This window comes from Hemicordylus capensis, chromosome 9, assembly GCF_027244095.1.
Source record: "Hemicordylus capensis ecotype Gifberg chromosome 9, rHemCap1.1.pri, whole genome shotgun sequence".
Taxonomy (NCBI): Eukaryota; Metazoa; Chordata; class Lepidosauria; order Squamata; family Cordylidae; genus Hemicordylus; species Hemicordylus capensis.
In genome coordinates, this window is record NC_069665.1 from 24,244,031 (window position 1) to 24,261,070 (window position 17,040).

The window sequence follows — 17,040 nt, forward strand, 5'->3', positions numbered from 1 at the left end:
CCAAATGCATTTCAAAGAACAACTTCTAACTGTAATTTCCATTACAAGCAAGATATTTTCCATATGGAAGCTATACAAACACATATTCAGCCTTCTGTCCTCTCAAACACACACCATTTTGAAAGGAACTTTACAGATGAACACAGTAGGGAATTTTAAGCATCGGTTTAGAGGTTTTTTTTCAAAAGAAAGGTTATGCAATGCACATACCCCTCAACAAAATACATTTCTCAAGTTTCCCCTGCCCCTCCGACAAGAACCAGCAAACTGGCTGTGTATTATTCAGATCCTTTTGAAATCTCTTAGAAAAAAACTGTTCTGCTGGAGATCAAATACACTAACTTTACATCCATCCCAAAAGCAAAAATAGAACCCTAATCAAGTCTAAAACATACCTAATGGTTACTTTAGGAAAGAGCACACACTTTGCTACGGAGGAATCCAAATGAACACTAGATGGGGATCCAGCTGCAACAGTTTCTCCCAAAAAGTTGAGCGTGGTTGCACCGTTCCAGTGACAAGCCAAAGGGGGGGAAAAAAGGCTATATCTAAACTTTGGCTACATAAACATTGGCAAAGGAACAAGAAACCAAATCCCTGTTGTTTGGAGGTTGGGGGGGGGAGCTGTAGCAACCGTCTGTCAATCTCCACTTTGGGGGTCTGGCATCTGAGGGGTGACAGGGGAATAAGGGTTAGCCAAAGCAGCAAAGCTGATAAGGGAAAGCTAAAATAAACTACCAGCTTCCTGCTAAGCGCCTGGTAAAACTCTATTTGGGGGTCACCGGCCAGATATTGAACTGCATATTGTGATCTGAACTCCGTCACCTTTGGCTGGAAGGAGGCTGACAAAGGTTAAAACATCCAAACACTTCAGTTTTGCCTCGCACTGCAAGACAAAAACTTCCTTGGCCGTTCCAGTGGCCCATCCGCTGACAGGGTCCGACTTTTCCTTCTGCAAAAGATGCGGAGAAGGGTGAGGCTAGCCACCTTGGAAAAGGTGCAGGGAGGGACAGATTTGGGGCCTTCCTCTAGCAGCAACGATCTGAGATTTCTCTCCTCCTTTTATATCCATTTAGGCGGGTTCTTTCCCTGGGGCCGAGGACAGGATTTGGCACAGAGGCTCAACCAATGTTTTTACCTCTCGAAAGAGAGTCCACTCTTTTCTTGGGAACACTCTGATCAAACAAAGCAGTCGGGAATGCAAACAGAAAAATCTGTCCAAACAGCTACTTTGGGGAGGATTTCACAAATTCAAGCATGAGAGCACAAAATGCAAGCTAGGAGAAGAGATCTCACATTCAGCATATACATTGCAACTGACCAACATCCCAGTCTTAAGATACATTTCTACACAAGGAAGTGCTATTCGTCTCAATGAAATTTACTTCCACACAAAAGCCTCAAGGACTGGTGGGTGAACAGACTAACTCCCAACTTCTATCTGCATAGGCACTTAGGAGAGCACTCATTATTTGAACAATGCTTTAAAAAAAAATTAAGTCTCAAACACCCAAACTTCAATAATTCTACAAGCTTTAAAAGAACTATTAAATGGTGTAGTAAAGCAACAAACCTAATTTCAAGGTGTTACTAGAAAACATAGTTATAAAATGTACCATATATATCAATCACATAGATAACCAGAGCAGGCAAATATCTCAGGATTAATTTGAGAGACTCTTTTTTTTTTTTTTTGCTATACTATAGGCAGAGACCTGTTTCTGGGATAAGATTAGGCCATCAACCTCCAACAAGCTGGAAACGAAAGAGCACAAAGGGCTCAAATTATACTAGAAGAGAACCTTGGAATTTAATTACAAAAGGCAACCTTTTAAACTGCTGTGGATTTCCCACCAGCAATCAGTGACTTGTTGAATACACTTTATGACTGAAATTGCAAGCATTTTTTTAATCGTTTGCACCAGTGCCAATCCAAAATTTGCAGTGGCAAAAAAGGATATAAAGAACAGAATACCAAGTCAGATCTCTTCCCTATGCAGCCGAGCAAACCACATTCATAATAGCAAGTCTTCAGAGGAAAGCTACACTATATAAACTCTGATGGCAGATGGAGAGATAGATAAGCCAGGGAAAGGCAAGTGTTTCTTTAAACACTCCGTTGCAGGCCAGGAACCACCATACATCAGATTTTTCAAACGGATTAGTTGCAAACACACAAAATGGGAATTTCCTTTAAAAAAACCCACCAAACCCTTATTTTCACAGAAATTATCACTAGATTAAAAATCAATAGGAAATTCCTAAGATTTTTAAGATTTAAATTGTCATGCCTAATCTCAATTTGATAGAGACACACTATCTAGACAAAGATTTGTGTATGTGTGTGTGTGTGTACGATTGGGGCAAATAAATTTTACCAAACTATAGATCCAATAGGAAGAAAAACAGCTGCTGGATTGCGAGCTTTAGCAGATCCGTTGTATACCAATATTATTACAACACACTCAATCCTGTTAACACTATTACAAAATATAGCCCCAGGGTGAACTTAGTAAAGTTATTGTTCAAGCATGTAAGAGAGTCATAACCAAAATCTATTACTGTTAAAGGAGGAGGGTGAGAAGGGATGAAAGGTTCAGGCAGCATTTCTAGTAACTGACTATGTTTTCTAGAATAATTAACCGGTATTAAAAAGTAAGCTGGCTTGGATTATTTTGTTAATTCAAAGAAAGCTAGTGGACAGAACAGCTGAGCTGACAATTGTTTCCCTATCATTGTGTTTTGACGAAATCTGGTTATTTTAAGCAATTCAAGCTAGCAACAGGCATGAAAACTCCTTAGATAAAATTCTTTTCTCACCCTGCCATGTCCTGCATTGGGAGGTGACGAGGGAAAATGGATCAAAAGCCTAGAGAAAGGGTTGGGGGAAGTGAAGCTGGGTCCTCTGTTAACAAACTGAAGAGGCTTTAACTAATGGTGGGATGGGAAGAGAGAGACTCTCAAGAAATGACATTTTAAAAAAATAAATCAAGAAATGGGGAAGAGAGAGTTGCTTGATTCCCCCAACAATGTAAGGGCAAAGCAAATTGCCGATTCCCTGCTTTTCAACTTAGTTTAAAAAACAGAGAGTTCTTTTGTTAGAACTCTTGTGGGCCAAGAAAACAAAGGAAAACCAGCTCTAGTGTATACTGAAATTTTAGTCTGGAACTGGAGGAAAAAGGGACGACACAGATGATGTATGTATGACAGATATATGTATTATAGTGTTCAAGCCTGGAAGAGAGTCATAACCAAAATCTATTACTGTTAAAGGAGGAGGGTGAGAAGGGATGAAAGGTTCAGGCCGCATTTCTAGTAACTGCTATACACACACCCACACATATAATACACACACACGTACGTTGTGTGTGTGTGTGTGTGTGTGTAAGCAAGGAAGGAAGGAAGGAAGACATTTCTGGGGAAATATTTTAGATAATATATTGCAAGGAGATCAACATTGGCAAAGCCTAGAAGATAAAAGTTTCCTTAAAATATTAATCTTAGTATTTCAGGGGAAAAAATGTTTTAAGAGTAATTTATTAAGCCAAAGAAAGAAGGGGGGGGAAGGGGGCAGGATGAGAGAGAGATGCCTTATAACCAAGCCACCAAGAGATATTTGGTTTCAAGGGACGAGCTTACTTGCTGGACTGTGGTCTGTGTGGTTCCCAAACTTTTTAAAGCCCCTTCCTCTTCATGGAGGAGGGGGAAGGAGGGGAGGGGATATGGGAGCTGGGGGTGGGGGTGGGGAGAGAGTAGGAGTGTGGGGTGGTGGCATAAAGCTGGCACGAAGATGGCAGGTCAAAGAGGCCCTATGCTGCCCCCTAACCTGCCCGGCTGGCTATCCTTGATCTGTGTGATGCTGAAAAGTTCGGGGCGGGGGGGGGGGGCTAGAAGGGGCTTGCTTTCTTGGCTGTGACCTGAATGAATAAGCTGCGGGGATGGGGGGGGCGCGTTAAAAAGGGACCGTGGGACTGGAGAAGCATCGCTGCTTCCCTTGGTGACTCACCCATCACCCCAGGCAGACTCCTGCATCTCAGGCTCCCGGCCACATCCCTCACGACGGAGAGAACTGCGTGCCTTTCGGAGGCTTCCATGGTGCCTGCCTTGCCGGGAGAGAGGAAGCTCCGAACAAAGGAGGAGGCGCAGGGATGGTCCGAATCCGCGAGCCAGAGCCGTCCACAGGCTCGCAACCCGTGTTCTCGCGGGGTCGTGTGGAAAGGGAGGGCGCAGAGAGAGAGAGAAACGGCTTGCCTGTGCCGGGTGATCCTCGCTGGCATCTGGAGATTGTGAGGATCAGTCCTTTCAAAACTGCGGGGAGGCCTTGGGAGTACCACAACTGCGACGCATCACAAGAAGAGAAAAGCTTGGTTCCCGCCCCCCATCACCCTCTTCCTCCCAAAGTTTTCATCTCTGTTAAACAGCCTGAAACTTGCTTGTAATTTACACACGCGCGCGCGCACGTACACATACATACACGCGCGCGCGCGCACGTGGGGTCACTAGGTGCGTATAATTACACGACTCGCGTGGACATTTCTAGCTATCCGCACGTGCGCAGCAGTCCACGCGCAAAACTGGCACGCATCTGTACACAGCGCCCCGCCGAAACGCAGAGGGGGGGGGGGCCCTAACCAAGTCAAAGGCTACGATCCTCTGCATGCACTTACGAAGGAGCAGGTCCCCTCGAAATCTGCGGGGTCGGCTCGCGAGGGCAGCTCCGCACAAACTTCCCGTCGCAGGCCGCCATCCTCCGCTTGCGACCCGCGCACCTTCCGCGGGCTGCTTCGGAGGTGGCGGCGGGAAGGAGGGCCTCTCCCGTCCTCCGGCCTCGCGCTTTCCCTTGCCTCTCTCTGCCTTCCCCAGCAAAGCGTTTCGTTTCAACATCGCAACCCCTGAAAAGTTCTGCGCAAGAGGAAGGAGCCTCTTCAGTTTCTCCTCCTGGAAGTGGCCTCGCTGCCCAGCCCGGCAGGCGCTTAGAGCCGCCCCTTGCCGGCTTTGCAGCCCCCTTCTGCAAGTCGGCGACCCCCACCTGCAGGAACAGGCCTCGCTCCACTTCGACAGCCCCCCCCCCGTCCCGGATTTCAACCCATCACCCAGTTCCACAGGCGCAGGTAGCAGCAAAAGTGCAACGCACGCACACACTTTGCAAAATGGCTTGACATGCCCCCCTCCCCCGCGCATGCACCCCCAGTTCCCCACGATTTGCGCCCCCGGAATTCTCAAAGGATCCTTCCTTGCCCATCGCCCCCTTAATAAAGAAATACACCCCCCGCCCCCCCCCCCCCCAAAGCCCAAACTTGATGAGCCAGCGATCAGCTGCGGCAGGCGGAAGAGATCTCAAAGGGAGAAACTGCAGCGAAAAGGGCGAAGAAGGGGAGCCGAGCTGAAGCGACCGGCTCGGAGAACTTCCCAGGTCCCACGAACGCCGAGCCGGGGCGGAGGAGACGCAGCGAGGAGTTACCACGCCGGGCACGGAAGGAGAGCTCACTCACTCACCCATCCAGGCCAGCCGAGAGAGTCCGGGGAGGCGCTTCATCCCAGCCCCACGGCCAGAAATTTTCTTTCTCCCCCCCCCCCTTCTATTTAAGGTGCGGGGGGGGACACTCCAGTCCAGCCCTTGCAGCCCAAACTTGCGGGCGGGAGGTTGGGGGTGGAGATCTGAAGAGATCCCCAGCAGGCAAAAAGAAAAGCTGGCTGTCTAGATCGTGTCGCTGGAAGAATCGGGCCCGGAGAAGTTGCCTTCCTGATTTCCTGCCTGGCTTTCTCCGGCAGAGAAGCCACCCAACCAAGCCCCCACAAGCAGATCTTGGGAGTCCCGTACGATTTGTTTTTTTTTTTTTTAAAGAAGCCCAGCTTCCGATAACGTGAGAGTGCTGCGTGCGTGTTGTGTGCGTGTGTGTGTTGGGCGGGGGGGATAATTGAGAGAGATCCGGTCCCAGCTTGCCAGATCGAAAAGGATCCAGCGAGAGGAGGATCCAGAGTGGGTGAGAGCCGAGGGCAAGGGAGGACAAGAAAGAAAGAAAGAAAGAAAGAAAGAAAGAAAGAAAGAAAAGCAAACCCACCCAGGGATCGAACCATCAACCCAGCACAGCAGCCCCAAACTCCAGCGATCAACTTCTCTCCCTCTTTCTCGGACACTCTTTCTCAGCCTCGCTTTCCTTCTTCCTTCCATCCCCCCCTCCCTACCCTGAAGGTAAGTTTGTGGCATTTGTTTGTATGGCTCTCTCCCCCCCCCCCCACTCAATGTGTCGGAAGTGCGGAAGATCGTGAGCGAGAGGGATCTCTTTAAAAAAGAGAGAGGGAGAGAGGGGAAAAGAACAGGGGGGGGGGGAGAAGGAGGAAACCCCCACGGACCCCCCACAGGCGCACCCCCAGCTCACCATCGCGCTGAGATCTCGAGGCCAGCTCGGGGTCGGACTGGAAATGCTGGGGCTTCGCTTGCTTCCTCCGCGACATGCTGGCTCAGACATCAGCTGGGACAGAATAAAAAATTACGAAAAAAAAATCTTCTCAAAATTACGGAAATCGAGGCTGCCCCCCCCCCCTCGCCTCTCCTCCTCTTCTTCCCTCCCCTCCCTCCTCCTCCTCCTCCTCCTCCGCCTCCTCTTCTTCCAGCCTGCCCGATCCTCCGCGCAGCGCGCATGTGTCCTCCTATAATTGTGATTATCAATAATGCATTGCGATTAATCATACAGGGGGCTCTTTGAAAGGCGATTGGCACCGGGCCAGCGCTATTCAAACCCGCTCGCCTTAATCAATGAGTCGCCGATTGGCTGCCGACCCCTGTCTCTCCGCCGCTCCCACCCAATAAACCAGCCCCCGTGGCAAGCGCTGGGCCTGGAGTCCCACCCCACCCCTGGGGTCCCTCCTCCTTGTGCCCTGCCAGAGAGGCTGTTTGGATACAGTTTTTAACCCTCTTAGCAACCAGCTGGGACTGTAGCACGCCGGTCCCGTAACTATAGGAATGTGGCTTCAGAGTCACCAACACCCCCAGCAACTTTTTTAAAAAAATAAAATAAAATATTTTGCTTCCAGCTAACCCAGGATTTTTGCTTGCTCTCGCCTCTTCTCCTTCTCCCTCCTCCTTTAATTTGAATGTTTGATTCCAATTATTTTTATTTTTAAGGCACGTGGTGCATGGCTGGAGGGGAAAGAACGCTTCTTTAGGAAGGCTGTGATCCTGTGCACATTTACTTGGATGCCAGTCCCCTTGACTATAGCAGCAGCTGCCACCCGGGAAACGATTACTCAAAAGTATTCCCATTGAAATTAAAAGAAGTTGAGAAATTATTCACTTGTCCTCTTGATTCCACTGGGGTTACTTTGGGCAATTTTGCTCAACTTGCCAGGCGGCCTGATTTCTTTGGGGAGATCCTATTGAATTCGGAGATGCTTCGTAAACATGCGCAGGATCCGGTTAGGAATACGTAAGGATAATGTTGGACACGTGTATTTTCTGGCTCTCTGTACATACGTAGCGCTGTGCATATTCATTGCATATTTTCTGCTATGCAAAAAATTAGGTTCTCTTCGTTCCTAGTAAGATCGAGCTGAGGCTATGTAGGGATAATAAAGTGTTTTTAATTGAATAGGGAATTTAATTGAAAAGGAGCGATCTTTTGTCAATTTGTCGCTAAGAAAAGAAACCTCATTTGCATTGCTTCTCCTTTGGTGAATCTCCTTTGGAACAGGCGATATTGATATTGACGCTTATGGCCGTGGAATTCAGTGGGACTCGCTCCCGAGTAAACACGCCTCGGATCGGGCCAGAAGCGGTGCTATTCCTACTCTAGAAATGGGCTTCCGTCAATGGAGGGCAAGTTAGGAAATATGCAATGACTAGATTTTTTGATTTTTTAAAAAGAGCATATTTTCATCACCGGCGTGTGCAAAATAAATAAATAAATAAATAAAGAGCTGTCCTTCAGAAGTTTCAAAGAAGTATTATAGGACTAAAAATATCTTTTCCAGATCATCGTGGGTCACCTCTTCCACGTTGTGGATTAAAATTGTAGATATGTATATAAGATATCTGTATGTGTGTGTATAGATAGACAGACACGCACACAGTATATTTATACACACACACACACCCCTTGGTGTTCCTAATGATCCCCTACCCCAAAGATCCACCTTTCTCCCCCCCCCCGCAATCTTCTGTGGTCCTTTCTGCCTGCCCATTCATCTGTCACGGACCCAGAAAGGTGCTGAAAATAGGAAGCGCGCATCCTCTTTCTCTCTCTCTCGCACATTCTTCCCAGGACAGCCGCGGCAAACTTTTTCGCTACATTGCTAGCCCGATAAGGCAGGGGGCGGGCTTCTTCTACCCAGCCGCGGCTCCGGTTGGCTGAAGGCAGCGTCAGTCTGCCCGAGAAGGCGGCTGCTAAGGTTGATGGCGGAAACGAGTGAACTTGTCTCTGTGGCCGAATCCTGGGGACACAGGGGGGAGGCGGGGCCAGGGGCGGGGCTTGAAGTGGGAAGGCCACAGCTGTAAAGGCACACTTTTCTTTCTTTCTTGTTTAATTTTTCTTTAACTTGATTTTCTGGCTTGTTTGCTTGCCTTCTCTGGTTTTAAACTCTTTCTTTCTTTCTTTCTTTCTTTCTTTCTTTCTTTCTTTCTTTCTTTCTTTCTTTCTTTCTTTCTTTCTTTCTTTTCCTTCCTTCCCCTCCCCCCCTCTCCCGTGGATTTTGTTTCTATTCCCAAAGTAAAACAAACTGAATGAGAGTGTCTGTGTCTTTGTAACTGACGATCCTGGAAATCTTCCGGAGGCTGGGTGGGTGAGGAAGGCGAGGGCTGCCATGAAGGCGATGTTGCCAAATCTTGGTTGCTGCAGAACTCCTCCCATTCTGTGCCCTCCCCCTCCCCCTCCTTCCCCCACCCCCAGCCTCTTGGCGACAGAGATTCCCTGCCGCTCTTGCAAAGACCTGATTTGCGTGTCTTTTTGACTTGGGCGTGTGTTTGAGGGAGGCGAGCCGTCACGTCGGCGATTCTTAAGCATCTGCAGAGGAGCAGACGACCCAAACGTGGTGCTGTGTGTGCAAAGCGCGTAACTCTAAGCAGTCTTATCACGGATTGCTAGGAACCTAGTGAGTGGTTCGTCGGGGTTGAATTTGCAACTGCAAACCCGGGCAAATAGATTTGTCGGATCTTTCATACAGCATTAATTCCAAAATTAATCTACCTGCTCTGTAGGGAAAATCCGTTTAGAGTATGTAGTGTATTGGAAATTTAATTACGCATCCGTGTTTCTAGACATAGATCTGATTCTGGGGTGAAAGTACGCCTACGGCGCTGGGCTATCACAGTTTGTGGGGTAACTTTTGGAGATAGAACTTCCAAGTCTGATGGTTCCAGTTCGGCCTATCGGTTTGGGGTTTGTTTGGGGTTATTTTTTTTTATTTTTTTGAGTGGCAGTTCCTTTCATCTGCGTATCCTAAATTCTGCGCATCTGGGCGCTTGACTTTCTCACCTAGACTATTTCTGTCTACCTCAATCCCTCTTTCGTCCCTAGGGACCGCCCAAGCATGTGGAATCGGAGAGAAACAACAAACACCTTCGTCTAGCAAGAGAGACACTTCCCTAAAGAAGCAAGCAAACAAGCAAGCAAGCAAGCAAGCAAGCAAACAAACAAACAAACAAACCCAAAACTCCATTCCACAGAAACACGCAAAGTTGAAGAAACTTTGGAACCGATTTGTAAAATTATGGCGGGGCGGGGGGACGCATTGGGGTTCGACGACCTGAAAGAACATATACCCCCGACTCCGCTCCATCCTGAAAATAAGAATCTGAATTTTTTTGGCAGTTAGAGAGAGAGAACCTTGATCCCCTCTGAATCTGCTTTCTCCCCACAAGTGCGTTTATACGGAGCCTGAAATTCTAGCCCGGAAAGGGCCCGTTCTGTCCAAGTTCATCCACGGGCCCCCACCTGCTTTCCTTACTCCTCTCTTTTCCACCGTCTGACTTATTTACTTGGTGATTGAAACGACTCCTTTCCCTTGGTGGTATCAATATTAACAAACTCCCTGAAAAAGCAGGAGAGCTGATCAGATACAACTCATTTCAATTTCAAATGAGTCAGAGACGGGGGGAGAGAGATCTCAGTTGTGAAATCCTGGTTCCCCCCCACCCCTCTTTTATTATTAGAAGAACTAACTTCTACAATCTTTCCCGAAGTGGAGGAGAGAAACACACCTTAAAACGCTTCCCAAGTGGCAAATCTGCAAAGCGGTCATCGGAGTATCTCTGCCTCCTTCTCTCCCTCCCAGTACTGTTTAGTACAGTAAGGATTTTGATCAAAAGACAAACGAAGCTATCAGTTGGGGCGGATGTTGAAAAATGAAGATAATAACGCGGGCTTCGGATGTCATTATTTTGCACTGAATATTTAAAGACATCCTTCGGCAGAGATGGATCTACTCAGAGCTGGTTATCAGCCACGTCCGTCCCTCGTAGAGATCTCGAGTTTTTGTCAATTGCAGCAACCGACAGAGAAACTTAGGCACCGTCGTTCTCTGGATAACACTCCAGGAACAGACAATACGCACCGAAAGCCATTTACACACAAGTCCAGTTGATTTTCTGAGACCGGATTTGTCACTGCCCGAGGTTTAGAGCCTGCTTCCCAAGCGCTTTAATCTAGTTCTGCGCTGGAAATTAATTCGGACTTGCATACTCATTAAGGCAGAGTTTTTGTTCTTGCTACTGTTAATAGGCCAGCTCTGCATACTTGTCTCCCTTCCTTGCTCAAAAGTTCTCTCCCGTAGATGCTGCGGTTCAGATTTCCAGGATGCCTAATATGATATAATTTTTTATTATTATTACCCATCATTAAAATAAGAAATGTGCTTAAGGCAAATTCAAGTGGACAATCAGCTTTTGGAGGAAAGTGAAGAACTTAGTTTTCATTTCTCTTTTTTTTTTTTTCATTAGGGAAAGGAAGAAAGGGGGGAAAAGAAAAGAAAAAGATTAAAACGAGAGAGAGATTAAAACCGGAAGGGAGAAAGAAAGAAAGAGAAAGAGAAAGATTAAAACAGGAAGGGGAGAAGGAAGGAAAAGAAAGAGAGGAAGGAAGGAAGGAAGGAAAGAAAGATTAAAACAGGAAGGGGGAAAGGAAGGGAAAGAAAGAAAGAAAGAAAGATTAAAACAGGAAGGGGAAAAGGAAGAGAAAGAAAAAGAAAGAAAGAAAGATTGATTAAAACAGGAGGGTGAAAGGAAGAAAAAAGAAAGAGAGAAAGAAAGAAAGATTGATTAAAACAGGAGGGTGAAAGGAAGGAAAAAGAAAGAAAGAAAGAAAGAAAGAAAGAAAGAAAGAAAGAAAGAAAGAAAGAAAGAAAGCCTCCCGTTTAAAGTAAGATGATACTCCTGTGTGCACTTACTTGGGAGAAATCCCCCTTGCATTTCCTGCGACTAACTTCTGAGTAAACACGCCTTGGATCCGACAGAGTGATTTTTACTTATTGTTAATTTCCTTTCCTTGCTCTGGGGCGAGGGGCAGAGGGCGGGTGAAGGGGGGGGGGGAGAGACGTGTGTGTGTGTATTTTGAACTAGCTCTGCTCTCCGGGCGCAAGCAGGATCGCGCTCTATTGTCTTCTGCGAGCAAGCATTCAATCACACGCCCTTGCCTGGCGCAGAAGTTTGAAGTGTTTACCCACCTAAAGACCGCGATCTTGTCGCCTCGTTGTGCGCTGCTTCGCCCCTCCGACTCCTGCGAGGCGACCGAATGCGAGGGAACCGCTGTCCTCCCCCCCCCCTCCCTCCCACTGCAGATCCCTCCCTCCCTCCCTCGGGAGATTTGGCTTGAGAACTGCCTGGGTGGGAGGTGGGATCGCTCCTTCATGCAAATCGAGGCTTTGCTAGGGAGAGGCAGCAGCCGCGCTGGGGCGGATCGATCAGGCAGAGGGAGCATGCATCGGAGGGGAGGCGGGTTGCCCGCAGAGGGAGGGGGCTGGATCATTGGCAGTTCATGGGGGTGAGAGACGCAGTCTTGCACTGGATTACTGTTATTAAGATTCCGGATCAGACATAACACCCAGGGGTCAAAAGCTACACAGCCCGCGTGGAGTTTGTAATGAAGGCATCGCAGCCGGGACAGACCAACGCCAACTGATGGTTGAAGTTTCCACCCGCCCTCCCTGCAAATTTTCTATCGCCGTTAGGATCGGCCGATCTAAAGCAATGCCCTCCTTTTCTGCCGGAAGCGGATTCAACACTCCCGAAGCAAAAGAAATAAAGTTATTTGTTTGTCCGACGCCTTCAACGTTTTATGGCCACTTTGTGCTTTGCCAGAAGCGTCCTAGCCCTAAAGCGCGCACGCCACGCGCGCAATCCTCACACTGACTCGCGCGAGGGCAACAAATTGCCGCGGGTGGGGGAAATCAACCTTGCAAGCTTCTAGAAGACATTTTGAGATAGGCACACAAATATTCTGTTTTTTCTTTCATCACTTTGCAATGCCTAGCAAAACTCCACATACTGGGAATTTAAATAAATATTCCCACCCTCAAAGGGCTGGGAATATTTATTGACATAGACTAAATCCATTGATATGCAAAAGTATTTTTTCCTCAATGATATTACAGTTGGACACTTAAACCATTAGTCCATTTTGGTCCGATTCCCCCCAGATATCAGCAGATTCTCCGTATCACCCACTTTTTATTTTATTTTAAAATTTTTGTTTCTAACACATGTTGTGTGGACGTGTTTTTATAGGCTGTTCGGCTCGGATCTCTAAAAACTTGCCAGTTTGAGCGATTTCTCTCTTCTTATCTTGGCTTATTTAGAGAGGGAACGCCAGATATATATTTTTATAAGATAATGGGAAACTTCTTAGACAGAGCCGGAGAGTGCTTCCAGCCAGGAACAGCAGCACACACCGCTCAGTTGTAGGTCTACTCAGAAGTAAGCCTCCCTGTGTTCTGTGAGGCTTACTCCCAAGTAAGTGTGCCTAGGATTGCCGCCTAAAGGGCTGGACGAATGGTGGTCCGTTTCCCTACCCACAGCCTGCGATCAAGCATCAAGCGATTCATTTCAGCCCCTCCCGTTGAAAGAGGAGGGGGTGGGGGAGGGGACCAGGGATAGGGGGAGGGGAAATTACATCCGCCGTATTTTAAGTGGGCCATCCGCATCTTCTCTCCCCCCCCAGCTCTTTTTTTGATTTATTTTCTAATGATCGTTCTGCAGAACACGAGGGCCAAAATCGAATGCATGGCCATTATTACTGACAACTAATAATTGATCATTGCTCAGCTCTTAGCCCTATAATTGAATCATAAGCAATGCCGGTGGAGCAGAATGAAGAAGGGAGGACAGAGAAACATCCCGTGCAAGGGTCCCTCTCTGCATTCCCCGAAAAGCAGAGGTGAAATTGATCAATGCAATAAGCAGTGCAGAAATGGAATTGAATCAAATCATTTTCTCTTCTCTTGCTTTTTCTTTTTTCTTTTCTTTTCCTTTCCTGCCTGACCTAGCCAGAGGGCATTTTAGCACCTTCACTGTCCCAACAGTTTGTAGATGATCTTGCTTGCAATGTGTAAACTCATCCTTGAGAATTTTACAGCTCATCCTCTAGGATTTTACTTCCAGTCTCGAAAAATCTAGAATTTTAGAACTCTTCATCTAGAATTTGACTCCCAAACTGCCGGGAAAATAATCTAATCAGCCCCCAATCAATCACTCCTGTACATATCATTCTTAATTTGCTCTTTAAAAAGAAAAAGCTGCTTTATTACATCGCTGGCATTAAATAGGGTTGTTTCAGATGGAATGCAAATGTTTTCTGAAAGGCTGTGTGAAATTACAGAAGAATAAAACATAGCCTGGGCACACTAGCTTCAGGAAAAACAGGCCAGCTAAAGGAGAGACTTGAAAACGCAGTCCAATTAGTTGGGGATGCTGCCATTTCTTTATAAGGTTCTGTGTGTGCATCAGAACAAGTAAGCTGTTGCCTATGGGAGCTCTGCGTTTCTTCAGATTGTGGGTGGAGATGCTTTCATAAAGTGTCCTCCCACTGAAAAAAAAATATTCCCGGAAAGCAACAAGACCAGGACACCAGTCCTTGTATATGTGTAGCACAATCGAGTGGTACAATCCTGAGATTCAGAAGCTGTGAGTGCCCTTTTCAAAATGTTCACTCACATAAATTACACCTTGCAACACCACACACACACACACACACCAGGGGTATAGATCAGCCTCTTTCCTGCTGTGCTAGGTTTCTACTTCCAGGCAATTTAAAAAAAAAAATACAGGAGAGCATTCCAAAACACGATCCTTTCCCTGCAGTTTAATGTGGTCCAACAGGCCATTCTGGTGGAGATTCTGCCCTCTCATTCTCCTCCATGGGTAGATCAGGTCAAGTTCCATTCACTGGATTTTTAAAAAAATTATATGCGCATTTGTTGAAATTTACTTTTGCTGGAAACAAACAAATGGATCATAGAACAAATCAATCCAGAATTTGCACTCAAGGCACAAATGACCAGGCTCAAACTATCATAGTCTGGACACATTATGCGAAAACCCAGCTCCCTTGAGAAGCCCATAATGCTGGGGAAAGTTGAAGGAAAGAGAAGAAGAGGACAACCAGCAGCGAGGTGGATGGACTTGATTACGACAGCAATGAAGGCACCACTGAGAGACCTTGAAGGCCAAGTTGAAGACAGTTCATCCTGGAAAGGATCTATCTATGTGGTTGTTGAGAGTTGACACCGACTTGATGATGGCACTCAATCAATCAATCAATCAACCAATCATGGCCCTTGTTTAGGAGGAGGATTGCAGGACCCACGAGGATCCAAGGTGCTTACATGAGGATCCAAGCTGCTGTTTAGGCTCTCACGAGGGACTTAAACAAAGCCAGCAGAACTTCTTTTCCCTTTGATTAGCTGGCTCCCTTGTCATATAACCAATTGTTTTTGAAACTCCCTGCATTTCAAAAATTGCTCTGTGGTGGGGAATGTTTCAGGAAAAGAATTCAAAAGTCCCCTTAATCTCAGAAAACTGGTTGCTCATCCACTTCACTTTGCAGACCTGCACCTTTTCTCTCTTTCCAATTGACCTGTTGAAGAGTTCTGCACGTCTCCAAAGTCTACATACTTTTGCACCAGTCTTAAGTTGGTCTGATGAAAAAAAAAATGCCTTTACCTATGTTGTTATCTCCTGTTCCTGAGACCTGCAGTTAGTTATCTCCTGTTCCTGAGACCTGCACCTTTTTCTAATTGGCCTGATGAAGAGTTCTTCATGTCTCCAAAGTCTGCATCCTTTTGCACCAGCCTTCAATTGGTCTGATGAGATGCTTTGTCTGTGTAGTTATCTCCTTTCCCTGCAACAGACCAACACATCTGCACATTGGAGTGGGAAGCCAACATGTTGTCTATTTGTTTTGATTTCTCTGCTCCATTTTTCCCTATTTATTTTAAATCTCTGAATACCAGATGCTGGGGAGCAAATCAGGGTGGGGGCTGTTGCCCTGCTTCGGAGTTTCCTGGAGGCATCTGGTTGGCTGTTGAAAATGGCATGTCGGGAGAAATGCACCTTTGATCTGAGCCAGCAGGACTGCTCTTATGTTCTTTATAAACCGGAGTTTTGCACACTGCAGATGGGAAGTAGCTGCATGTAGTAATTAATGTCCAAATCAGGCTGCATCTTTAAGACCCATTTCAACATAGCATAAGCTCAGACTGCTTCTTCAGGTGTCTGAATTAATTTTGCAAACACAAAATCCCTTTTCTCTTTGCAAAATAAAGAGAGAGAGAGAGAGAGAGAGAGTCATTAATATGGGCTGTGTGATTATTACTTTGTAATATTGATTCTGGAAAAACCTTGATATTCCTCATCCACTGATTAAGCAGCTTTACCCATCAATTGATTGTCATGCTTTTAGCCAATGGATCAATTTGTTCATCTATTCCAATCAATCCTAAAGTCTACAGAATAGTTAAGTGAGGATATTTAATAACAGACAGGTCTCTCATGTCTAAAGAACATGGAGAAATAATGGGTGGGGGGAAATCATTGTAAACGCTTGATCTGAATCAAGGGAGGCACCTATGTTATTTACAACAAGGCCTTCAGTGCTAAAATGTCATTTCTTAAAGAACAGCTTCAGGTTAATATATGATTTTAACATCTCATTTTCAATCTGTGGTTAATGCCTTAGTTGATCAATGGCAGGAATTCATCCACAAAGCTTTAGAGGGAAAATATAGCTGGACTGGCTCCCAGTCCATTTTCGGGTCCAATTCAAAATGCTGGTTTTAACCTTTAAAGCCATAAATGGCTTGAGTTACCTGAGAGAGTGCCTTGCCCCATATGTCCAACTCAGACCTTAAGATCTTCTTAGGAGTAGGCCCTCCTTCAAGTGCCCCTGCCAAACGAGGTGAGGTGGGTGGCTACTAGGAAAAGGGCCTTTTTGGTGGTTGCACCCCATTTATGGAATAGCCTCCCCAGTGAGGTTCGCCTAGCACCATCACTTTGTTCTTTTAGATGCCCGGTATAGACCTTTTTGTTCACTCAGGCCTTTTGAATTTTGATTTTTAAATTGGATTTTTAAGTGATTTTTAAATAGTTGTTAAATTGCTTTGTATTGCATTTTGTATTTTCTTTGCCCCCTTTTGGTTTGTTATGATTTAATGTGTTGTGTGTTTTTATTTCGTGTTCTAATGTGTGGTGAGCCCCCCAGGAACAAATTTGTTATGGGGTGGCCAACAAATAAATAAAAAACAAAATAAAAAAATAAAATAAAATAAAATAAAATAATAATAATAATAATAATAATAATAATAATAATAAATAATGACAACAACAGGAATAATCATAATGTGATTGTTTGATAACTGCAGTTTTACATTGTACACTGCTTTGGAAATGTATATTGAAACATACATATGTTGAATATCACACATATTTATGTGTGATTTAAAAACAACACATAAATAAAATCAAAATGGTCCACCCTAAAATCAAGTAATGGTACCTACCTGCTTTATCTCAGATGGTAGGCAAATAAGGGGGGAAAAGGTCTCCGATGCTGATAG

The 17,040-nt window shown here is 45.9% G+C and overlaps 1 protein-coding gene and 1 long non-coding RNA gene across 8 annotated transcripts in view; one reads left to right on the forward strand and one right to left on the reverse strand.

Moving 5' to 3' along the window:
- The window catches only part of SALL1 (spalt like transcription factor 1), a 23,661-nt gene extending 17,109 nt beyond the window's left edge, over positions 1-6,552 (reverse strand). For 2 of the 6 annotated variants that reach the window (XM_053271328.1, XM_053271327.1), the window contains exon 1: positions 6,381-6,552. In XM_053271328.1, coding sequence (XP_053127303.1) covers positions 6,381-6,456 — 76 coding nt within the window. In that variant the 5' untranslated portion in view covers positions 6,457-6,552. Of the gene's footprint in view, positions 1-4,006; positions 4,362-4,667; positions 5,010-6,062; positions 6,223-6,380 lie in introns of those variants that run through there. The other 4 variants (XM_053271324.1, XM_053271323.1, XM_053271329.1 and 1 more) reach the window with 3 other exon arrangements.
- LOC128334463 (uncharacterized) lies at positions 5,356-11,442 on the forward strand. 2 transcript variants are annotated; one of them, XR_008311292.1, is made up of 2 exons: positions 5,356-6,193; positions 9,513-11,442. It is a non-coding gene; the product is annotated as an uncharacterized LOC128334463 (long non-coding RNA). The 2 variants fall into 2 exon arrangements; XR_008311293.1 differs by lacking the exon at positions 5,356-6,193 and adding an exon at positions 8,913-9,087.
- The last annotated feature ends 5,598 nt before the right edge of the window (positions 11,443-17,040 follow it).